This window comes from Lingula anatina, chromosome 2 (genome assembly GCF_051362555.1).
Source record: "Lingula anatina isolate TDL-2025a chromosome 2, LinAna3.0, whole genome shotgun sequence".
Taxonomy (NCBI): Eukaryota; Metazoa; Brachiopoda; class Lingulata; order Lingulida; family Lingulidae; genus Lingula; species Lingula anatina.
Window position 1 is genome coordinate 5,775,112 of NC_141768.1, and position 25,866 is coordinate 5,800,977.

A 25,866-nucleotide genomic window follows, 5' to 3' on the forward strand; every position below is an offset into this window, starting at 1 on the left:
GATTTTGGAGACGGGAAGCAAATATACTTCCTGAAAGAGAAACAAACGAAGGTTTCACTTCAATTTAATCAAAATAGGGTCCCTTTTTAGCAAGCAGAACACCAAAGATTGCCACGGAGCACCAGAAAAGAACAGCACGCTGATGGAGAGTGCAGAAAGTATGAGCTTGTATTTATTTATTTTTCGTTATACTCGATACATTTTTTCTTATTACCTGCGCCGTAGCACAAGTATAACTACTGTAATCTGTATGTTTATTACAGACCGCTGCATAGCTGCATGTACATCGGAGTATTAGGTCGGAATCATAGAAACTAATCCACTCCTTCTAAAACTTAATCTACCAACAGCGGCAATGTCACTACCTGATGTTGTAGTTCTGGTCCTTGACTCGCTCTTTACCTGATCTGCTAGTGCTACATAACTCGGGCTCCGGTCTGCTTAAATTGCTCAATACACCTCAATACAGCGCTACACAGCATGATACACTTGGAAAAAAAAAAAAAAAGAAAAAAAAAAAAAAAAAAAAAAAAAAAGAAACAGGTCCAGTTGCAAGTAAACACAGAAAACGATCATTCTCAACAAAATAAGGTGATATAAAAGCAAAATAATTGACTAGATTATTGATATCATTGATATAACTAACACATCGGCGCTACTTCAATATCGTTGGGTTGGCAGCCATGTTGGCTTGTGGCTCTTTTTGACAGTATTACTGGCCAAGAAGAGACACTAGTCAACATGGTGATTGACCCGACGATAAACAAAGGGTGCCAATTTCTTAAGTTTTATCAAGGCGTTTAATTATTTAGTAACATATTTTGCTCTTATATCAGCCTATTTTGTTTGGAATGACCGTTTCCCATGTTAACTTGTGACTGGACTTGTTTTTTTCAAGAGTATTGCGCTGTGTTGCGCTGTATTGCGGTGTATTGCGCAATTTAGGTAGACCCCTCAGGCTCCACTCCTGCTTCCTATTTAGATTTTTAATGACCTGAGTAAATTTAAAGTCATAAGTAGGATCAAGTGCCAGAGGCATGTCATTCTGTCTATTCAGCTATTTACATTACATAACTTTATATTTATAAGTTAAAGGAAATGTATATCAGTTACCAATACTTTTTTTCTAAAAACACCTTGCAGTGGAACCAAAAAGAAGTTTTGTCAGAATATATTATGTTGCGCTGTGCATTGTAGCAGTGGTCAAAGTGCCTCTGCATGAATTGCTGATCCATTAATAGCATCTAGATGCAGTTTAATGCCCTGGTCAACCTTCACCATTAAATAAATAAATAAATAAAAACTTGATATAATTGTTAAAGCTAAGATTAGTTTGGGTATTATACGTTTACTGTCAAACATGAAAACTACTGGTAGGTCTCAAAAACTGTCACAAGTTGTATTTGAAATCACTGAGCGCTTTTATTCACACTGGGTAACTTAGAGCATTGAATTCAAACCTAAATGTGCCAGTATTCATTTTAATGCATATTAAGGCATTGAGACCTTACACGAAATGATTTTTACTAAATAATTAATGACAAAGGAGGTGTGATTTCATTTATATGCAGAGCTACAGTTTTTAGTTAAATGATTGCTACTATACAGCTCATTGGTTGTACATGTATTGCTAGTGTTAATAAATTTTCACAATGTTACTTCTGTTTCAGAGCCAGCTACTGCCGTGAACACAGTGGATACATCAGGAGGGCCTTTTGGGTATGCAAATGGTATTAATTTATGCATCTCTGGCTTATTGATATAGTTGTTTATATCGTTTTTTTTAAATACTGAATTGGGAGTTACTATAAGAATTGATAGGCTTTTGTGTTTTCAATTTTGATAAACTGTCAATGTATGTGTTGTAACAATTGTTATTTAAAGTGCTGTGATAATGAATTAATTTTATACATGTATTTTGTACAAATGTCTGTAGAGAAAATTTGTTTAATAAGCTGTTTTTGAAATTAAGACAATAATAAATATATAAGTACTGCTGATGTTAAAAAATTCACTAAAATTGGTCTCAACAGTGGCTTTCATAGATCTTAGTGGACTTAATTATATTTCATGAAAATACCAAAAGGTCTAAAATGCCATTTAGTTTTTTAAGTATATTGAAGCCAATAGAGCTTTTTCGTGATTGTCTTGGCAATAATTTTTCCCTCAGATGTAACTGTGAAATAAAAAGAAAAAAGAAGAAGCTTATCTTGAAGCATATTTTCTTTTTTAATAAAAATGCACACATTCCATACAGAACTGCCTGTGACAATATAGCATTGTATTAGAGGAGCTGATTTAGTTTATTGTAAATCTGCTTAACAATAATTGCACTAGGAGAGATAAAATGAAATCATTTCTCCACAGACACAATGATGAGAAGAGAACAAATTAAATAATAGCATTTAATATTTTGCTCTACAGTTTGAATACACAGTTACAATCATACAGTTATTTTACCTAGAATGACTTTAAGCCTTGATCTATCACATTACTACACACATAAAGTTTAAAACAGTCACTATTGAATAGCGCCACATTAAAATGTTATTCATGTTTTGCAGTCCAATCATCATCACAATTTTCATTTGTTATCTCCTCTGAGAATAACCCCTCTATTATTTCCAGTTGCCTCTTTCTTTAAGATACAAAAAATAAGCAATATCTGTCATTTGTCCAGAAAAATAATATCCAAAGTTATCCATTGCTCATGCCTTGTTGTGTATCCATGTGCACTTGACATCATTGTGCCAGGCAATCTGTAAGACAAATGAAACATCAATATGAGAAACTGCAGCTTAAGAGCTGGTTATACATCTAATGGTACTCTATAATAGTGTTATTTCTCAAAAGCAAACTACCTTGGTGAATTGCATATTACATGTTTTTAAAAAATGCGGAGTGATTTCTATATGCCCCCTGCCCTCTTCCTCAAAAGTCAACTATGGTAATAAGTTCCTGTACTGTTATTCCTAAGTCAAAACATAGCGCTGTGGCCAATATCTAGAGTTTTACAGCCAGACTGTTTTTATCTTCTTTTCACTTGAGTATCAATAGTCTTTCTCTCTAAGGTTATCCATGAAACATATATGCATTGATATACATGTAACTATATTTAGAAACATAACTGCAGCCTGCTGAAAACCTGTCTGCAGTGATGCCCTGTCATTCATGTAGATCTGAATATTTTTCTGTGTTGAACTGTTTTGTAAGTACTCTGAACATGGAAAAATTCCCATTAGAAAATAAAAAAAGAGATGTACTCTTATTGCCACAAATTGTATTTAGGCTATTGTCTGGCTCAGCAAATTTATTCTGCTTTTGTGTATAGAAAAACAAACCAGAAGCATGATAAATGTTACAGTTTTTATTTCACTTTTAAAGAGAAAGACCAAGAGAGATACATAAATACCAAAAGAACATATAATAAATGTAATCAGAGCAAAAAAAGAATGGTTTGTGATATAAGGACACAATTCCCATCCATCCTGTCCCCCCCCCCCTCCCTCCCAAGATGCTGGCTTCTAAATGCTAAGCACAATGTTTAGTGCCATTACAATACCATCACTGTGAAATGTGTTCATGACTAGCCTTGGAAATGAGAGGGAGAACAGCTTATCGTTTCTGACAGTTTTCCGTATTGAATCTTTATTACCTAATGATAGATCAACCTAACCCTCATGGCAGTGCTGGCATTTTTTTTTTTTTCTTTTTAGCCAGGAAATTCTGAAATAAGCAGGTCAGCAGAGACAATAATTTTCATACAAATGATTTCTTTATAACAGCTGAATACAGATTCTGTTTTTTTTTTTTTTTTGTTGTTGTTGTTGTTTTTTCAATTATATTGTGTCCACTGAGTGCAAATAAATAGTCCAGTGTTATTTTCCATCATGAATAGACATTGTATATGTAGTTATCTTGACTGAATTTTTTTCATCAAGTCCTTTTTGTTTTATAAATGTGCAGTTGATAAGGTTATAACCATACTTATGCCCTTCATGGCTGTCAGTTTTGTCTAACCATCAGACTGATCTGTAAGCTGATGTATAGCACTTTGTAATTGTTCAGATAAGGTCATCTAGAGAACAAAAATGTATTCCTAAGATGGTAAAGAAAGGACATAAGGACTGACTGAAAATGAAAATGGACATATAAGTGATTTGAATGTCTTTGGTCATCCATCATGAAATTGATTGGAATTCTTAAACAAAATTGTTACTGGGAAATTGGTAAAAAATTACGACTTGGGGTGGGGTATTTTCAAAGGTAGATAGAATACTTTTAATTATACTGAATTGATATATGAAAGAAACAACACTTTGATAATTTTCTTTTACTTAATAAAAGTTTTGTGAAATTTTCATTTATTTTTATACAAATCTGTAACGAGGGAGTCTAATGGAAATGCCCCTCCTAACCTGTTCCTGATTCTGTTTCTAATATTTTATACTGCATTGAAGAGTGCATGCTGTATAGGGGATTAACTGTCTATATATAGATTGAAACATTGGACACCACCAGTATGACCCAATGAGAAATGAGGTTATGGGTGGGGGGGTTGGAGGGGGGTACATGCTGCATCGGGTGGTGACTCAAAAACATTACTTTCTTCTGAACTTCTTGACTAGTCTATCTGGAGAAAAACTATAATTCTTTTGTTTGAAAACATTTCCGATTTGAATTTTTTTACTTACTGAAATAAGCTGGTTACCATTGACTTCTCTTGTGAGATCTACCTTGCCATTATCAGCAGAATAGGTTTCACTAAGCTTGTTGTCTTTTAATGTAACTGTACTCTGAAATAAAAACAATTTTGTTTTGAAAATCTTGTAACCCATAAAAGTTGAAAGCTTATGGTTTCACAAGTATAAGATTTAAAAATCTACAATTAAAAGTGTCATTTAATTAACAAAATTACTGTTTTTTACCATTTGTATGTTGATAAAACCTTTCCTTTTGTGTAATTATTATTATAATTTCATTACTATTTTTAAGTTCACACTTATTAAGTGACATGATAAAGTGATTTGCTTTGTTTTTTTTTATCAGTAAAAACCTGATAGAAAACACTCACTTTGACTGGCATGCCATCTAGTGTTGTGTTATCAAAGGGTTCCCCTAGCTTGAACTTTGTGACCTTAGTAGAGCCAGGAATGTGTATAGTCATCACCCACTCATCTCCCTCTTGTGAATACTCCATGTCTGGGTTGGTGTTCTGCATGAACTCGCGGACCTCAGGTTTTGTACCTAAAATATTGTATGGTTTTATTGCCAGTGAAGATGTGTTCCCAGTGAAGATGGGTCAGCCTTACTTAAGTAGCATGGCCCACTTCAGCAAATAGCCTATTACCTTATTATTCTAAGTGAACCATCAGAAACCAATCTAACAGCATATGACTTACTTGTATCTCAATTATGGTAGAAATTGGCATAGCAATGGAGGAATAAGTTTGCTCCCTGTGGTGAGTTAATTGCAATCAAACAGCTTGATGAGGTGTGTTGTACTTATATATAATTATTACATGTAGTTATGCTATCTCATCTTCACCGGAGCTAGGCCTATACATGTCTTTTATGTACACATCACAACTGTTTCCATTATTTCAATTATCAAAATGGATTGATCAATTGTTTTTTATGAGCAATACATGGGAACAAAGACAATCTATTATGATAACCCCAGGTGGATATATAAAAAGTGTTCAGAGGTGGAGCTGGGGACTCTTGCTCTTAAATGGTGGTAGCAAGTTTGAGGCATGAATCATGTCTCATCTTTAATTCCCCCCAGATTATTATTTTGCTAAGCCTGTCCCCAGTAGAAGGTATGGACCCTCCCTAGCTGGAGAGGATTTGCCTTATAAGTATCCAGCCTTTGGCTAAATGTGTATTCACAATGGAATAGTCAGGAGACAGGTGAAAGAAGAAGAATTTGAACCATGTTACTCATTTTTATGCTTAAAACATTTTGCTAATGATGCATCATGTTTTATCTCAAGCTGTAGAAAGAATGCTCCAGAACTACTGAGGCTGTATTTTCATGTTCAAAAGCTGAACACAGTGTTATACAACCTTTTCTTCAATGTACGCTGCAGGTTATAGAACATTTGTGGCTGATTATCTCAGACATAAATATACTGCTCCACCTAGTCATGTTTATTAACCTGAGCTATGTTCAGTTTTAAAAGAGTAAGCTCTCTACCTGTTAAATGCTTCTGTATGTCACTTTTGATCATGTTAACTGCTCTTTCTACATTTACGTGAACTTGCTAAAGAAATATTGCAGCATATGATTTTGCTTTAGTTCTTGAAAGTGTTCAGAGCATTATTTAATGGAGTGACTTTAAAAAAAAATTATATATATATTCTACACTATTTTAGTGAAAAAAAGAAATAAAAATACTTAGTGTAATTTTCAGTTATTGTCAAAACAGTTAAATTGTGAACTCATTTGCATATTTTGAAATCATTTTTCATCAGTTTTTTTCTACCTCATGATATACAGAGCACTTTTTATATACAGACCCATAGCCAATTGGATTCAAGGGGTGGGGGACTCAAAGTTACCACCCTTTTTGCCAGGAAAAGGTCTGATCTGGTTATAAATTGTTTTAGGTACATGCAGGCTTCATGGTAAAAGGCCCACTTTTTAAGACAGAGTGGCCCCTCCCCTTTTAAATTGCTGGCTATGGGCCTGATTTTGTTCACATTGATTACATTTACTGTCTACATTAATGAATATCTATCAGGTACTAAACACTTTGTATTTTTCCAAGCAGCTGAGCTACAAACATGCCAACTAGTTGTATTGATTTCCGTGGCCAGTATTGGCGAGTATTGGTCAGAAAACCTGAAATAGCTCCTACAAATTGTTAGTATCGGTTAAGTAAACTTGACCCCAAGTGGCCTGAGCGATTATGACTGGGGGGCAAAGAAACGATAACATGTACAAATAGCATTAGTCTTAACAGACATCTGTATGATGCACATGATGAATACTATTCAGTTTAAGTGATGATGGGAATCCATCTGAAACTGCCTGTAAAGAATACATAAAAATGTTGATGATTGAGTGATTTGATATGCCACATATATAGCTGAGCCCCTGCTTATCAACAGTTCTGTTAAGACTGCTGTCTTTGCCGTGATTGTTTTATAAGTTGGTTGTGAGATCAGGATTTGACATGAAAATATGCTGTTCTTTGGTGTGTAATTGCCTCGTGATATTTATTTTTGTCAGAATGTCAGAGGGAGATCGTCAGACTGCATTAATTGTAGATGTGCTGTCTAGTGGGTGTGTAAGTTTGTGTTATATAATGAACACAAACCCAAAATCAAAAAGTTATTTGTATAAAAAATTAAAACTATTCTTAGACTAGCTGATCATTTGTAGACATTTTTGGAAATCTTTCATCTCCTGTATAATACATGTGATGTGGGAAAAGCCTAATGCTGTTACGCTGATTTTATGCTCCATATTTCACCACTATCTAAATGCATTACAAAAGATATATGATGTGAGTAACGCGCCTTGCATCAAACAAGGCATTTGTGTAAAAAGCGGGTCAAGAAGCGAGGCTTGTGCGTATATTGAGTGTAACCCTAAGTATATCTCTAGTATTACTATGAGTTGTTTGCCAGATATGATGGGGTTTTGGTTGCCACCTCCTGCAGAAGGTTATCTTATATGGGAAAAGATCATTTATACTGGAGAAACTGATGAGCAGTCAGAACTGAGGAAAAGCTTTCCCCAGTTAGTTTTACATCAGACAGCTCTAGATCCTTTCTGATTCTTACGTTAATTAGCATTATTACAATTTCAGGAATAAAAAGAAATTTTGAAAAATGAGAAACAATTTTGACTAAGGTGATATTGCATATGAAATAGTGTGCTTGTATTTTAGATATGCAATTGCTGAACAGCATAAACAGTATAAAGTTGTGTTCACATTTAGACCAAGTCAAACTTGAAATAAACCAGCTGAAATCACCAGAGTTATGATAATTACTCATTCAATTAAAACAAAAGTTATTTGATATGTTTCCAATAATGATGTTTTAGTAATGAGGAAGATTCAGAAGTTCTTGAAAGTGAGTTCACTCTGAAAACATAATTCTGCAAGTAATTAAAAAGATGAAAAAAATTGTAATTAATGAGTTGTTTGAATGTAGAACCCCCATGGTGATTGATCACATGGGATTCCTTTAAACATCAATAAATGTTTTGGATCTCAAATCGTATGTCCACTCTCTTGAACCTACCAAAGAACACATGTCCCGTCCTAGCAGGTTATCTGAAGCCAGATTATGTGACAAACCTCAGTGTATGTCACAGTGGACATGCAGATACAGAGACTTGATTTTGCTACCAGTGGTCAGTTAGTCACGATCAGGCAGCCTGCTGAGAGTGGTTGTACTGAGTAAGGCTGACATAAATTACCTGAAAATGCGACTTGGGTTAGCATGGTTGTGAACATGCTGCATGCCATGCTGCTACAAAATAAGATTTGGAATCCTGGCTAATCCTAATGAGGTCTTTAATACGCTAATGTAGCTTATGTTTATTGACAATTTGAATTGAGATTTGCATGACTAGTGAAGGAAAACATATTGTCTAATGAGACATTACAGAAAGAGAAGCAGAATCAAACAAGATTTTTACTCCCCTCTGAATCATGATCAGACAAAGTTGACAGCTCATCCATTCCATGTCTGGGATTTTGACAGTTATGCATTGTAAGTGCCAGAAGCAGAACAAAGATTTTATAATTCTGAAAGCATTGTATAGAAAAGCGAAAGTGGTGTATTCAGAGACACGGGAAATGTACTATGAAAGAGATAACAATTAACTCTATTCCACTGTGCCTTTTTTCTCTGCCCAGTGAAGCTACTGCTTGATTCACTGACTTGCTTTTACTTATATTATTGTACATTGTTATTGTCATTTTTAATTTAATGTAATATGTTGCTTATATTGTCTATTTTTTAGAAAGCATTTAGAAGAAAAATTGAAGACAACCAAGTTGCTATATACATCTTAGTTACGTAACAATTTTTTATCAAGACAAGTTTGGAGATGTGGGCGTGAGCTCATGCAGTTACTGCCTCATCATTTGATACATTTTTAAAGAAATTGTTGAAATATTAAGAGGAATGTTTACTTTGTAATTATAAGTCTGAACAAACAATCATAATTTTAAATTATTTATTGGATCATAACCTCACGCTTATGTTTTCATTAAATTTTACACTACTATACAAAACATTGTAGAAATCAGCCCCTTACCTAGAGAATCCATAAATACATCCAAATTTTCCACAGAAACAAAGTTCCATTTTCCCAGGAATTGAGTCATGTTGAGTGTTGTCGGCTATAATTGTGTGGTTTTAAGTTATCACAGGCAGTGCTGAGAGAGATCACTGTGGCGTAAGCTCCAAGAATCAATACACACAACCCAGTGCAGGTGCTTCTACTGATCGACTGGTTTCCTAGAGTTTTCTAGGAGCTTTATAAATGCCTAGCAGTGTAGTACGCCAAATTCAACTGCTGTGATAGGCCAGGCCGCTGATTTTTTGCCTGACATCATCACTATTATGCTTGGGATACATGCAATTATCGGGTTGGTTTTCCAAGTCTGCATTCATGTGTTGAGAAGAAAGGATGTAATATTGCCACAACCCATTGATTTACTGACAATCTGGTGAACAAGTACTTTCGTTGTCTAAGGTGATTCAGAGGATTGCACCTGGAGGGAAGGGCAGGGATTTTTTTATTTGTGTACTGGAAGTCTTTCACTTTCTGCAACTTAATGAATAAAGGGAGTATTTTTCTTATAGTTCCAAGTAATGAAAGAGAAAAATCAAGTGACAATACCACAGATGTTTTATGAGTCAGTCATGACTTATGTAATACCAATAATTTCACAGGTGAATTAGAGTATGATGTGCAGTTATCAGGCAGCATTCTAGATAATGTTTTCTCTTTCTCTTTCTTTCTCTATCACTCTCTCTCTCTCTCTCTCCTTCACACTGAAGGATAGTGGAAAACTGCATTTGGCAGGCTTTTGACATTTATCTGTGTTACTTGATGAAGAAAAATGTATTCATTTTTGTTCCTCATCCTTTATCTCTCATACCAGATGGAATGCCAGTGATCTGGATCGCTTTCTATTAACAGTATGTCAGATGTTGAGGAATTGTTTTGAACCTTTCCTCTCACATAATGTAGTGTTGATTCCAGGTGAAGAAAACGGTTATCAGACAATTATGTGCACTATATGTACATGCTATTCCATATGTGTTCTGACTACAACGCAAGTCTAACTTACTTAATACAAAAGTACTACCTCACAGGCATTGGGATTGAATTTTTATTTCCAAAATAAAGTTGAAGTTGTTTTTGTGATTGATGACAGTTATGTATCCTTTTCTGTTTAAAACAACAGAATTATATTACTGAGTAATTGAGAAGAAACCATCCATGTATAGAGGCTCATAGTGGAGAGATGTACTGGAAAAAATGTCACTTGGAATAAAAGAAAGTATTAGAAATAGTTCAGATAATAAATTTGTTAATTTTTTCACATGGATGAGGTAAAATTGACATTGAACAAAATGTTTTCAAAATGTAATTGAAATTATAAACTTTTCATGCTCCTAATTCTTTGAATAGATTCTGTAAAAAAATTTACCTTGGCATGATTTAATTAATACCACCAGTGTGGCTTCTCTGGCTACGTGTCATGTTGGCAGATACAAGTCACTGTTACTGCCTTTTCCTCCTAGACTACAAAGGCCTCTACTCTGTCCCATCCCTTTAAATTAGATCACAAATAACCTCAACTTGAACCTCCTAGATATTGGGTTCTGTCAGTGATTTGCCTTTAGGTGTGATGGTTGTCACAATGCACAAAATAAAATGTGAAATACTACAAACCTACCAGAGATACATACATGTGACCATTGAACTCGAATTGGAGGTCACATATATAATCTTAATATGACCTTGAATTTGACCCTTAACCTACTATACTTTTCCCCATGAACTGAACTTTGCAAATTTTCAGGCCTTTATATCTCTAAAACTGACAGAGACATACCCATAGTAACTATTGAACTTGAATAGGAAATCATACATTGGCAGTCTTAATATCACCTTGAATGTGACATTTAACCTACTGATCTGCACAGGTACATCCACATGAATGAGCTCATTTCACTGGTGGTACAATACCTGGCATCTATATCATCGCTCTGGGCCCATAACTCGAAAGCACCGTGCATTACAACCAAGTGCAAGCATCTCGATTCCATAACTTGCCCATACTAGCCCTATATAATACATTGTAGCCTCTATGTCATATCACTATTCGCAATAAGCGCTGCTTTCGAGTTACAGGGCCCTGATCTTCTAGTTTCATTGTGTGTGTGTGTGTGTGTGTGTGCACGCGCACATGCACTACGCACAAGTGGCTGCATGATATGATAGGTAAAAGCTCAAGTTCTAAGCTTGTCATGAGCATGATATTGTTTTAGCTTTGAGAAATAACAAAGATTAGAAAAATCAATTGTCAAAGATGGCAGTGATTAATGATGAAGCACTCTGTTACCTCATACTAAAAAGATAAGATTTTGGCATTTTTGGTATTTATTAATTTAAACATATGAGTATAAATGGAAGCCCAATTTCACCATATGTTCTCTTGTTATCTGACATTTAGTCACTCTTTTAAGTATGATGTAATTGATTACATGGTCAAACAGCATGGTCTTCACATTAATCTCCTGTCTCTCTCTATCTGTTTAGGTAATGCAAAAAACTACCACTTTTTCTGAAATTTTCAAATCTGATGCACTTCATAGGTTTGTTATTATTAAGGTTACAGGTTAATTAGTTAAGTTGTATACTAAATCCAATCTAGACTGAAATTCCATATTTTTATCAATACCAATTTAAGGTCTTTGCTATGTGAGAAGGATTGCCTTCCTTAAATTTGCTGGCTAAGAAAACAGTTTATATAAGCTTAAATGCTTTTATAAAAAGTTAATTACTACTCATTTTTTTCTCAAATATCTATTTTCAAGGTGCTCTTAATATCTGTGATATATAACTTTGTTAATAATTCACCTAGACAAATGTTAACAGAAGTTCTTTAAATATGTTTCTAATATTAGAAGATTACTCTTATCTGCAGTTTAAGCTCTTTGGGGGATGGATACAAGGGTAAAAAAAATGATTTCAAGAATTTTTTTCCTCTAAGATCAAAGAGGTACTGGATTTGATATAAAAGTTATAATAGCTGTATAATAGTTGAACCATATCAATTAGTGAGTAGACAAAAGCAGCCACACATTTGTGATGATCACATGTAATTGATCTAGCATTGGAAAATAAATCAAACCTAATTGCACATCTTATGTGTTATTCCCAATATAGCACTACTAGAGAAACTTTTTCTGCTTCACAAGAATTCCCAGAAGGGACAGTTAACGATGATTGATTCCTTGTAATTATCCGGTGACTTTCCAAGAATTAGAGATGTCGGAAGCAATCCTGATTCTAGTTGTCTTAATATCTCATTTGTCCTAGACATGGCACGGGCAACCTTCTTATTAGAAGAGCAGTATCAAGACCTGATCAGTGTGCAAGGCCAATGTATGGGTTATATATGATTACTGTTTAACACCAGAGGGGACTGAATTGTCGGGGATGTAAATGGTTTATTTATTTATTTATTTATTTATTTATTTATTTATTTATTTATTTATTTAGTGTGTTCATGTGTGCGTGCGTGAACTGAAAATTACACTAAGAACATTCAGGCGAGAGAAGAATAAAATAATACTATACCACTGGTCATTTGATTTTATGGTTAATCATCTGAGTCATAATTTAATTACTTTAAAATTAAGTACTATATCAGGTCACTTTGACATTTCTGTGATTCTAAGACCCTTATTTGCTGAACCTTAAAGCTCCTAGTACACATGAAGAAGACAGTTGAAGTGAGTTGTAAACCAGGCAATAAATTGTGTTTACAGAGCTGTGTTTGTCTGCTGCTCACCAGACTGTGGGGACACCTGGGGTCTTAGGGCTCAGCTAGTCAACTACTCAGTGAATTATTTGGTTAACTGAACCAATCAATTTACTAGTATATATGCCTTAACGATGATAATATGCATATCATTATAAGTTCCTTTATTTTGTGCACATTTTAACTAAAAAATGTGGAATATGTCATCTCAAATTCCAAGGATTGCTTGACTCACATCTTAAAGGAAAATGCACATAAATGTATGAAGAAAGAAATGAAAATGGTAATATAGATAAAACTATGTATGCTGGAGGTACTGCATTCAAAAGAAAAAAAGAGACAGAAGAAAAACACTCAAAAATGTTTTGTGTCTCTGAGAATTGTATTGTTTCAGCCTTAGAAGGAGCAATCCAGAAGTAAACTAAGCAGAAATGTCTCTGGCATACACATTGACTATTGGTTTACAGTGCGGTCTCTGTGGGACTGTAGTCTTCTTCATCAAACAACACTTGTTTGTTCGCTTGTGCTGAGTCTGTAATAAATGTGATTATGGCATAGCTTTATGAGCCCCTTGAGATGTCGAAATGTTGTTCAGTAATCAGCTATCGTGTAATACATCAAAATATTGCTGCTCCTCTTTTTTGGGTCTGTCTTTTTGTTTGGCCATTTATTTGCTTGACTCTCTTTCTCTCTCTCTCTCTCTGTTACTACTGTATGTTTTGGTGCTTTGTCTATTTTAATTTTATCAATCTGTTAGTTTTTATGTACAGACACAGATGTGTCTGTACATATAGCCGTCACCTGCGTCTGTCGTCGCCGTTGCCGTGCACTTTTACCGATAACACGATAAGTGGAAAACGGTTTTACCTTTTGGCTTGAAACTAACAGAACTGATGAATATTCATAATACGCAGGTCAAGTTCGAAAATCAGCATGATTGGGTCATTTTTAGGGAATTTATGCTGTTTTTTCACTTTTTTCAGCATATATACAGCACCGATAACACAATAAGTGGAAAACCATTTTACCTTTTGGCTTGAAACTTACAGAACTGATGAATATTCATAATACGCAGGTGAAGTTCGAAAATCAGCATGATTGGGTCATTTAAAGGGAATTTATGCTGTTTTTTCACTTTTTTCAGCATATATGCAACACTGATAACACAATATAAGAAAAACAGATAGGCCAATTGTCATTATACTCACAGGAGTAGTCAAACTAACTAAAACGATGGTTGAGTTCGAAAATCAGCATAATTGGGCCTTTATTTTAGAAGTTATGCTGTTTTTTCACATTTCCTCAGATTCAATTCTTAGGCATGTTAACAGTCTCATTATTTAAATAATAAGATAAGTAAAAGTGTTTGTTTGATATTTCCTGCATCTTAACAACATTGTTAATTGATTATGTAAAAATGATGGTAAACTTGTTATCGTGTATTGTGTAATAAAGCGTCAAAAATGGAAATAAACTCATATCATTGCAGTTTGTCAGATTCAATCATCCACTATGTTCAGAATTTCAGAATGGAGGAAATTGGACATTTAACACTGTTCTATTGATATTTTTCCCATCTCATCAATTTTCTTAGTTGGTCATATAAAAATGGCAACAAACTGTTTATTTTGTTTTATGTTAAAAAAGTGTTAAAAATGGAAATAAACCCATTTCAGGACAGTGCTGTCTTGTTTACATTTTGGCATTTTTAGGATGTGACTTTGAAGTTCCATGAGCCTGCAGACCTTTGCTAGTCACATTTTCTGAATATCCATTATATTAATATTTTATGATTAAAAATTGATGGTCATAATGCTGTTAAACATTATGTAATATTGCATCAAAATTTGAAGAAACCCCTATTTTGGGCACTGCTCCCATGATGACCATTTAAGAAAAACCATGTCACTTGCTGTTTTCAAACTTACAGGAAAGAAACATAGGGCTGAAATACAGCTTCAGTGGGCAATGCAGTCTGTTTGGTAATTTTTTCTGGCAGTTAAACATTTTTTTGTGAAAATTTAATTTTTCACATATTGGCATGTTCAAGCCTGCAGACCTTTGCCATGATGACCATTATGGGAAAACCGTGTTATGACTGTCAAACCTTTAAAAAAACAAACACAGGACTAAAATGCAGAATGAGTTGGAAAAGCAGTCTAATTGGTTTCTTTTTCTGGAAGTTATACATTTGAGTGAAATATTCATTATCTTTTTGGCATATTCATTGTGGGACTCAGAGCTCCCATGGACATGAAGCCGAATGGTAATCAAATTTTTCTACATGTCCATGCTATTTATTGTCAATATTAAATCAAAAATTGGTGATAATTATTGTATAATTTATTATGTAATGTTATATCAAAATTTACAACAATGTTTTTGCATTGCTACTGCAAACATTAGTGTTACTTATTATTATTTTTAACTTACAAGTATGATTTTTAGGATTGGCATGCAGTTCAAATTAGAAAGCCAGGTCAATTGGGTTATCATTTATTATTGAATTTATGCAATTTTGTGTGAAATTTTCATTTTTCTCATTCTGTCACTTTTTAAGTATAAACTTGCACTCTGATGGGCCCGAAGCCTTATGCTTTTACTTTCGTCGTTGTTACCTGTTGTGCATAATTAAAATTTGATGTTGACTGTGCAGTAAAACGTAATGTATTATTGCATCAGAATTGGTAGTCTCCTATTTTGTGCATAATTGTTTTGTGCTTTTCTTAAGATGTGACTTATGGGCCTGAAAGACCTTTGAGAGGGTCAGTCTGTTAATATCCCTTAGGTATCACTTAGCTAATTTCTGAGTTATAAAGCCATTTGCCTAATTGATAGGCCATTAAAGGAGATTACATAAAGCACACTTGTTGATATTTCCTTGTAAACTCCCAAAAGTTAAGCTCTCTGCTAGATTAATAATAAGGAAGCAGTGATAATTATGCAGGTTATTATATATATTAACCTGCATTAATTGATAATATATATAATCAAAGATTAAAAGTTTGAATAGCAGCTTCATTGAAATTATATTTACCTAGGAGGAGGTTATATTTTCACCCCTGTTTATCTGTCATGAACATAACTCAAAAAGTTATGGACCAATTTTGCTGAAATTTTCAGGAACTGTCAGAATTGGGCCAAAGAGGACAATGATTGGTTTGTAGTGGTGGTCTGGCTCAGTAATCAATCAATAATCAATAATAATCAACAATTGCTGCCTTGGCAGAGGTCTGCACTCTCCGTGGTTTTCTAGTTTTGTTATGTTTTCCTTTACAATTTTTTCTCAAACACTTGCATTTGTGACTTTTATCTCTCATCTACTCTAGGCTCTGCACATTTTCTGTATTTCCACATAAGCAATTGTATTGTTTTTTATGTCTTTAAACATCATATAATATTATTTTATTCACTGTCATCATTTTTCAAATATTGAGACTTTCATCATATGACTTTGGTCTCTCATGGTCCTGAAACTGTAATTTTATTGAAGGGGTGGATTGAGACCATCTTCTGGGTCTTCCAGAAGACAGGTTATTAAGTTTATATTGACTGCTATCTATTTTTTTTTCTGTTGGAAGACCATCAAAATGGAGGATGGATCAACATAGATACTTTGGAATACTGTCAGAAAATATCTCTGGATCTGCTCCTGTTATTGACCATGTTACCTGTTGTGCATAATTAAAATTCAGTGTTGACTGACAGTGCTATTATAAGCATTATTTATTATTGCATCAAAATTGACAAAATGACCTTTTTTTTGCATCTTTATTTTCTGTTTTTTGTCTGTACATTTGACAGCTTTGCTGCCTTGTTTTTAACCTGTTTTTATAGCTGTCCCAATAAAGATTTTATGTGTTTGAACTAAGATTAAAAAAAAAAAAACAACCTGAATCTCCTTGATCCCAAGTTTTTTATTTCTTCCTGTCACCTTCTTTCCTTTTTCCTTTTTTTTTTGTACAGAATCTTTTTGTTATACATATTATTGTACTCCATTTTTATGTGTTTCCTTAAAATGCGTAATTTTTACTACAGAGTACCTGCAGGAGAGCCCAAAGTAGAAGTTTCAGAACCAACTAGAAGGGCTCTAGAAGGCAACTTGGAGTACAACTTCAAACATGCGAGAAGAGGAATGGCCATCATCGTCAACAACTGTAACTTTGAGGAGAAAACGGAACAAGGTGAAAGGATAGGGACTGATGTAGATGCAGGAGCACTGGCAAACCTTTTCATGGATCTGGGATTTGAAGTCACCCGTTATGACAATCTAAGCACTATGGAGATGATGTCCGTAATGAGGCAAGGTACATGTATGCTGACATCATTGGGGAAAAGGGATTCATTTTGGGAATAAGGTTGAAAACAGAGGGAGAAAGAAAGATATCATGGGAAAAAATCATGGGAAAAATTGGAAGAAAGGGAATACTCTGAGTAGTTGGGGGTAATGGTAGTAGGAGGTTTACAGATTCAGGTTTAGTTTTCCACATTTTTTTCAGTGGTTCACTTGGAATCAAGAGTGAATCAAAGAGTGGTACTTAGTAGTCATGCTTTATATGTACAGACTTGATAGTTTCATGGGAATGAGCCCTTAGATCTTTTGTGAAACTTGCTCTAGGGAAAGTTGTCAATCACACCACCAGAGGGGGGATTTTTTTTTTTTTTTTGGGGGGGGGAGGGGGGGGGGAGATAACAGCCTGAAAGAGCTTGAAGTTATGCTTGCAAGTGGCTGGTCATCGATCCATATGTTAAGCCTCAGATTTTGCCAACTATTGTGCTCCAGTATCACCAGTATGCTGTTCTTTGTCCAGTTTTAGTAGGTATTGCCCATTATCAACTGCTTGCCTCCATAGCCACAAGACTTTTCAGTGGGTGTGAGGGTGACATCTTTATAGGCAAACACAAAGTATTGGTGATCTATCTATATTGATAAATTGATGAAATTTTCAGTGAGCATGGAATGAAATATTTGAGCTGTTTCATTTTTAACTACCCAGTCAGTGCTTTCAAAGTTTGCCAAATTATATTTTGAAATAATAAATTTCATAATTTTAGTAGGTATTTTATACAAAAAGTTAACATGAAAAAGATCATATTTAGATAAGCTCTGCAACTCAATGACTTAAAGTTAATGCAGTTTTTAGTACCTGCTAACTTTGTCATATGTACCCCTTACATGAAATCTTGGCCTCAAAATGCTAGAATAGAATTTGTGGAATTGTGGATTGAAAGGAGGTGAAAGTTGAAGTAGATAAATTAGTGTGATAAAGGCTTGATAATTGAGAGACTAAGTCCCATCTGGTTTTAGGCAAAGGATCCTGGTTTCAAGTTCTGACATTCTTTCCAGTTTCATGTAATGGTTCTTTAAATAAGAATCATCTTTTAGTCAGTTTCAGGCAATTATTTTATACTTGTTTTACAACAGGAAAGGGTTCTTCAGTCTACTTTTTTTGTAAGTTTTAATAAAAGTAATTTGTATCAGAAATGATTGATAAGGGATGGATATTTTTTCTTGACTCACTTTTTCAACATAACAATGGACTTACTGAAATGAAAAAAGTATCGATTGCCAATTACTCAATATTAATTATTGTGTAATGAGACTGTGGTTTGTATGATGTATTACTGCATCAGTTCCAGAACATTTACCATCTACATTTTTTTCAGTGATTCACTTGGAATCAAGAGTGAATCAAAACCTGGTGGTACTTGGTAGTCATACTTTTTTTATACTTTTTTTCTGTGTGCATTTTGCCTGTATCTTCTTTCCTGCAAATTAGAACTAAAACAGATACATGGGTTGTCTATTATGGTGCAAGCATTACAAGTATTACATGTCTGCAAGCGCTTTGAAATTTAAAGACAAATCTTAGTGAAACAATGCAAACTTGAAAGTCTGTTAATACTTAATTTGGAACTTAATCAGCATTTGAACCATACAAAATCTTCCAGTGAGATGAAAGTTAAATAGAAATATGATTTTGCCATAACAAGCAAACATTACAGAAATGTGCACAATAAATTACATTATTTGTTATAAAAAACTATTACAAGTATTCTGGGTTCACATTAGGACTGGCATTTATACCAAACAAATTAAGCTTTCCAGGAACTTTTAACAAAAACAACCACCTGTTTGACAGTTCTGGGGACAGGCAAGTATGGGGTTGACAGATAGTAGCAGCAATGTGCTCATGACCAGAAAATAAAGACACAGTAAGTTGTCCTCACAATGTCTGTATATATGAATTGATGACCACTGTGCATATGCTTTACACCATCCAGACTCTCTGAAGTACATCGCCTCTTTTCATTAAGCATGTTTTATTGATATTTTGCTTATCTTCATTAACCAGTCACACTCCATTAAATCCACAATGATTATTGTGCTAGCAGACTCAAAGTTGGTTTAAATCACATCCAATTAAGGTGCTCAGCCTGTCCATTGTACTATGCATTATCATATGGCATTAGTGTCTGGGGTAAAAAGGCAATTCACCTCACTTGGCTCATGCCATTAGGCGGGTTTCCAATTGGTTCAAACCAGCTCAGCTTAAAGACCCAGCTCAAGTGAGTAGGCAACAGGAAGATTAGATTTAGTGCATGTCAATGGTGGACATATCATAATTCAACAGCTTCTGTCTAAAAGAAAAGAGTCATGACCATGTATTTGTCTGGACACATGGCATAGAGCTGCATGTACTGAGAATGGCTGAAAATTTAAATGTGTCCCCATAAAAAGTCTCAAGTTTTTGGGCTTAGATCACATAACTGATTATATGTGAAGTTGACTTTGTGATATTAAAAATTATTTTTTCAAATGATTGGTCTACAGTGAATGTTTTTACATACCTAAATATACTAATGTCTCAACTTTAAGTATCACTCACATTCACAGTTTGCTCTTGGGGCTTAGTCCTGAGACCAAAAAATGAGGTTAATAACCTTCTATATCTTTCTTGAAATGCAGCCTAGCTAATATCCAACAACATTTTTTCTAAGATCAATTTTCTGCTTATAACAGTTATTATGTAGAACAGGTCCCATATGACAAACTTTTTCTACTAGTATCTATAGGGCAGGGTCAGTGAGAAGCCCCCTGGACCTCAGACCAGGTTTTGAGAATATATTTGAGGTGTAAGTCTTGTAGGAGTTATGCAGTTGAACTAGATTTTCCTAGGAAGTGCAAATGCACTGACACTTATATTACTGTGCACAGTGCTACTTGTAAATCTGTGCAAACTGGAAGAGTTTTTGTGTGTGTGTGTGTGTGTGTGGGGGGGGGGGGATGTTTTTCACAGGTATAAGCAGGAAATAATTTCCTTAAATTTTTCACGTAAGCTAGGTCAGTCTAAAGTGGTCTTTTTTTTTTTTTTTTTTTTTTTTTGGGGGGGGGGGGTATTTTTAACAGGTATAAGCAGGAGCTAATTTCCTGGAATTTTCCACCAAAGCAAGGTCAGTTAAATGTGCATTTATGAATTGTCTATGAACTCTAGTGATGAATTTTAGCATCTCACTCATTAATACTCTTACCCCTGTTTAATTTCCTATAAATCTCCTGCCTGCTTTTTATAAAAAATATCAATCAATACTAAGTTCATTGAATTTTACAATAATTTACTTCTTATGTCATTGGATGAAAATTGTTAGCAGACCCTGGAAAATATGTGCATGACAGGATGCAAAATGGCCCCTTGGCTCCCATTGATACATAATATGTCTGGATTTTGGATAAGACATATACTGCGAGGAAATTAAGGCCAAAATCAATTCTGATTTAATCTGTTGGTGCATGCACTAACTTGATAAGACTGAGTAAATTACTGTAGTCTGTCTGGGTGTTCACCTAAGGTATGCACAGAAGACACAAATGCAAAGTTTTTTGCAGTGCATGAAGGTTTTTAGTGCTGACTGGGGGGGGGGGGGGTCTGTCCATTGCAGGAGAGATTTTGATGATTTTGATTTTGATCACCATGTAGTGCAGTAAATTAAGTTTTTCATCTTTCTTTTTTTTTTCTTTTTTTTTTTTTTGTCTAATTGAAAGTATTGCCATGGAAGTTGTTTATCCTTTAGATAAGGCACTAATTGTTTCTTGGGTACAATTACATTTATTTCCGAAATTCATTGATAATGTGTAAATAGAACTAACAACAACAACAAAAACAAAAACCACTCATAAGAACTAATAAAACCAGTAAAAATCAAACTTATTGGCTCTGCCTTTGAGATATTATCTTTTATATTTTTATATTTCAACCTAAAGGTAAGGATTTAGTAAGAAAGCTCTTTTAAAAGGTATTTAATTTATCACAGATTTGATTTTGAAAGTTCTTTCCAAAGGGTTTAATTTATGTCAGACATCCCTGAAAGATTAGTCATAGTCTGGCTTTTAAGCATAATGTGATATATAGTCTGCTTCCAAAAATTATGTAACATAGCCCATAAGTCACCCGATAAGTTCTGTTACCAAGCACTCAAATGTGTTTTTTATAACACCAACAATCCAGATGCCTGTGTTGGTTTGGTAATGGTTGCCAAGACCACCATATTGGGTGAACAACCACACAGGAAATTTGTTGAGATAAACTGTGATCCTGTTTGACATCAGAGTAATGTTTATCTATAAGATAGAACTGTTGCCTGTTGAAAAAAATGAAATACTGTGTCAGTTTATCTGCACATTGCCTCAGTATTACTGGGCTGTAGCTGATAAACATGCATTGAGCGTTCAGGTTTGATTTCATCTTTTAGTGGATTGAAAATTAAATCATTTTGAGATGCGGTTAATGATCTAGAAATAAATAATAAATGATCAAGCATGAGGAAAATCAGCTGCCAACTTAATTATACATATTTATGTGTAATGAAAAGGCTTACTGTTCATTCAGCATTTAATTCATCAGCATGTTTGAATTAAACCCCTCACCCAAAAACAAACAAAAAAATAAATGAAGAGCAGTAATGTTAAATGATATTCAAAAAATAATCAAATAACACTTTCACATCATGGATTGATCACTTGTTAAAATAAAGGAATATACACTTGATGCCATGATAGCACTACACATTGGGTGACTTTGTAGACTTTCATAGGGATATAGTGTCCTTGCTATTGGTTGACTTTATTTCAGCTTATACTTTTATGCAGAAGAGAAATGGAGGGAAGAATTGTGTTATGTGTGACTTGGAATTGCATTGAATGTGTGTTTATTTGTCTTCACTACTGATGCTGAGTTAAATTTTAAGTGAATAGTATTGTAGGGCTGAAATCAAAACTAAGGGATTGCTGGGACCCATATAGAGATTGACTGGGTGAGATGGACAGGGGAATGACTGGGTGAGATGGACAGGGAAATGGCTGGGTGAGATGGACAGGGAAATGGCTGGGTGAGATGGACAGGGAAATGGCTGGGTGAGATGGACAGGGGAATGACTGGGTGAGATGGACAGGGAAATGGCTGGGTGAGATGGACAAAAAAAATGGCTGGGCGAGATGGACAAAGAAATGGCTGGGTGAAATGGACAAGGAAATGACTGGGCGAGATGTATATGGAGCTCTTGAGCAGTATATCTTGTTACATTTGATGTAATGGGGGCATTGTGTTAGGTGTGACATTGAATTGTACTGACACAACACAATACAGTGTCTTTCCTAATCCAATACAGTCTAAGATAAGACACTGTATTGTATTGTATTGTTTTGTATTGTGGCAACATGATTACTGTTTTAATTTTGTCAATTTCATTGTAGCTGCCCAGGAGGACCACTCTGATGCTGACTGTTTTGCCTGTGCGTTCCTAAGCCATGGTATAGAGGGACGGATATATGGGACCAATGGCCTCATATCCATAGATTTACTGCTAAGTTTTTTCAAGGGAGACAAGTGTTTATCACTGGCTGGGAAGCCTAAGCTGTTCTTTATACAGGTGGGCAGTTTCATATTTTTTCCTATTTAAAGAATTACACAAAAACAGGTGGCACTCATTTCAATGACATAGACCCCATTCCCACATATTTTAGATCGATCTATCCCCGTGGGGAGTCTCACTAGATTACTGTCAGCTTAGCCGACTTAAATGTCTGTCCCGCCTACTAAAAGCTGTAAGGGGGTAATTAACTTCCATGCGCGGTCGTATGACAGCAATTTAGTGTGAACCCTCAGGGAGTTAGGTCGATCTAGTTGGATCGATCTAAATCTCTGAGAATGCGCTCATAGACTCAAAACTGACAGGCACTGATTTCCGCCATATCTTACAAATAATTGATGTTATATTAACCTTTATTTGGACTGATTTCTCTGTACCTTGTTATAGGCCTGTCGTGGAAAGAAGAATGATGAGGGTGTTGATATCCCATTGGATGAGACAGATAGTGCCACTGAGCCCAAAGTCCGGCGTATTCCTACAGAGGCAGACTACATGGTGGCATATTCTGTGGCACCTGGTAAGAGCAGAAGAGGAACATACCCAGACTGTTTAGCCCACTGGTCTCTTGCATTAATGGACCTCAGAGAGTTACTAGTCTATTAGTCTGAATTAAGTTGTGCTATACACATCAGGTGACATCTATAGATAGTGGAAGACTGGTGTTAAACAGCTGCCCAAATTTCCATTAATCTTATTTATTTATTTATTTATTTATTTTGCTATTCAATAATTAAGTATTCTGATGCCAAGTATTCTGATAACTTTGTAATGCTCTGGGAGTGGTGGCTCATTGAGGCAAACTGATGTCTGATATATAAAAGAAATATTCCAAGAATTTTTTTATCTTTCCAGGTTATTACTCATGGAGGAACTCTGTAGATGGCTCCTGGTTTGTGCAGGGTCTGGTGCTAGTGTTGAAGGAGTTCCACCAAGAGATGGAGCTGCTGCAGATGATGACCTTGGTAAACAAGGTCGTTGCTGAGGAGTTTGCCTCCGACACAGGGTACGAGTACAACAGCGGGATGAAGCAGATACCCACTATTGTGTCCAGGCTCACTAAGTTTGTCTATTTCAGACCAAAATATCTTGATTATTCTTAGCTTTTACTCATTTTGTCATCCTTGGCGACATGTGATCAGAGTTAATTATATTGTCAAGTCATTCAAAGTAACCAGCTTCCTTCAAATAATTTATACACATATCTTTTATGCATTAGCTATAGAACTGTTTTGTTCCTTTTTATACATTTTAATAACTGTTGCAGTGGAGTTAGTGTCTGACACAGGGTATGAGTATAACAGCTGTATTCAGGCTGAAAAAAATCTTGGTTATCCCTAGCATTTTTTTTAGCACATATGATTGCATTATACAAGTATGATAAAAAAAGGTTTATTGATACGTATCTTCCTTGTTTACCAAAATGTGCTCCAGATAGTCTGTCCAGTCATTAATTCACCAGCTTCCTTTCAAGACATTTATACACACCTTTTTTTTACCCAAGTTTCAGAGCTTTTGAGAATTTTTTTAAACATTTTGTACAATTTTGGACAAATATATATTTGCTTTGTATTGATTTGACTCAATGCAAAAGAGGAGATCTTGTTTTGGGGATAAATGCATTTTAGACACAATACCAAAAGCATTTTAGTAACTGCTCAAGAAAATTGTTAAATGGTCAATGACCACTTCTGTGAAATTTGTCTAAAAGTTGAAAAACTTTATAGGCCTTTTTAAAGCTGTGCAATTTGTAAGCACTGTGTAATCAGAATGTGCTATAAGCATTGTGGGGACATTGTTTAATGTACAAATTTTACGTGATACAACAATGTGTTGATTTTATGAAGTTTCAATTGTTGGTTAAACTATGATGATGCCATTGATTTATTTATATAATATTCTATATATAATGCAGCAGTGAAACTGCATGACTTTTAAATATTTATACTCAAATCATGCTTACATAATCTAGTCAGTGCTTACTGACATATACACTTTATGTATTTGTTGAAACAGAATTTGTTAGGGACTGACATTGTTTTAGAATGTCTGGTGCATTTTGTTGTTTTAATGATTTGGGGCATTTAAAAGCATGCTTTTAGTTTGTCTATTGCTTTTCAGAGGAATCCTTTGGACGGAGTTATCCATATTTACATACCTTAACAACCAGTTTCCCTTGTTTATTTGACAATTACCACTACCAATTTTAATCATAATATTTAAAAATGATCTATACTTCATAAGTTATGTTTATAAGAACTGTGTTACTGCATGAATGATATAATCTGAGTTTTAACACTGATAGATGTATATTTAATCTCAAAGCAAGAAAATCTTTCTTTATTGTCTCTTTTCTTTTACAGAAATGAAATCGTATGTATTTGAGTTCTTGAAAATGTGTTGTGATATGAAAAATTTGACCCAAAGATCTCAATAAAATGTTATTAGATACAAGTATTGTTTTTTTTTTCTTTCTTTCAGATGTATTGCACTGTAAAAGGCATTTTTATGTACAGACACAGATGTGTCTGTACATATAGCCATCACCTGCGTCTGTCGTCGCCGTCGCCGTTGTCGCTGTCGTTGCCGTCGTCGCCGTCGCCGTGCACTTTTACCGATAACACGATAAGTGGAAAACCATTTTTTCTTTTGGCTTGAAACTTACAGAACTGATGAATATTCATAATACGCAGGTCAAGTTCGAAAATCAGCATGATCGGGCTATTAATATGGAAGTAATGCAGTTTTTTCACTTTTTTCAACATTTATGCAATACCGATAACACAATATTTGAAAAACCGTTTTACCTTTTGGCTTGAAACTTACAGAACTGATAAATATTCTTAAAACACAGGTCAAGTTCGAAAATCAGCATGATCAGGCCATTTATATTGAAGTTATGCAGTTTTTT

At 34.7% G+C, this 25,866-nt stretch overlaps 2 protein-coding genes across 5 annotated transcripts; one reads left to right on the forward strand and one right to left on the reverse strand.

The window, feature by feature from the left end:
* Positions 1-25,409, forward strand: LOC106176896 (caspase-7). 3 transcript variants are annotated; one of them, XM_013559475.3, is made up of 6 exons: positions 1-158; positions 1,671-1,719; positions 17,070-17,338; positions 22,783-22,958; positions 23,346-23,475; positions 23,811-25,409. In XM_013559475.3, the coding sequence occupies exons 1-6, from the start codon at positions 143-145 to the stop codon at positions 24,056-24,058; spliced, it is 888 nt and encodes a 295-aa protein (XP_013414929.2). In that variant the 5' UTR covers positions 1-142; the 3' UTR covers positions 24,059-25,409. The 3 variants fall into 3 exon arrangements, with proteins under 3 accessions (XP_013414929.2, XP_013414930.2, XP_013414931.2); XM_013559476.3 differs by lacking the exon at positions 1-158 and having other exon boundaries at positions 1,710-1,730; XM_013559477.3 differs by lacking the exons at positions 1-158; positions 1,671-1,719 and adding an exon at positions 5,244-5,462.
* Positions 2,206-9,625, reverse strand: LOC106176897 (fatty acid-binding protein homolog 9). Of its 2 annotated transcripts, XM_087004240.1 has the most exons (5): positions 9,284-9,625; positions 5,075-5,247; positions 4,695-4,796; positions 3,656-3,726; positions 2,206-2,759 (listed from the first exon to the last, which is right to left on the reverse strand). In XM_087004240.1, the coding sequence occupies exons 1-4, from the start codon at positions 9,351-9,353 to the stop codon at positions 3,679-3,681; spliced, it is 393 nt and encodes a 130-aa protein (XP_086860366.1). In that variant the 5' UTR covers positions 9,354-9,625; the 3' UTR covers positions 2,206-2,759; positions 3,656-3,678. The 2 variants fall into 2 exon arrangements, with proteins under 2 accessions (XP_086860366.1, XP_013414932.1); XM_013559478.2 differs by lacking the exon at positions 3,656-3,726 and having other exon boundaries at positions 9,284-9,604.
* Positions 25,410-25,866: the final 457 nt, after the last annotated feature.

Excerpts from the sequence above, each read along its gene's own strand:
- LOC106176896 (XM_013559475.3), top strand. Across the intron at positions 1,720-17,069 it reads ACATCAGGAGGGCCTTTTGG|AGTACCTGCAGGAGAGCCCA; the intron begins GTATGCAAATGG and ends TTTTTACTACAG. Across the intron at positions 22,959-23,345 it reads CTAAGCTGTTCTTTATACAG|GCCTGTCGTGGAAAGAAGAA; the intron begins GTGGGCAGTTTC and ends ACCTTGTTATAG.
- LOC106176897 (XM_013559478.2), bottom strand. The coding sequence starts at position 9,353 with ATGACTCAATTCCTGGGAAAATGGAACTTTGTTTCTGTGGAAAATTTG. Across the intron at positions 4,797-5,074 it reads TAGATGGCATGCCAGTCAAA|AGTACAGTTACATTAAAAGA; the intron begins GTGAGTGTTTTC and ends TTTTTATTTCAG. Across the intron at positions 2,760-4,694 it reads ATGGTAACCAGCTTATTTCA|ATTGCCTGGCACAATGATGT; the intron begins GTAAGTAAAAAA and ends TTTGTCTTACAG.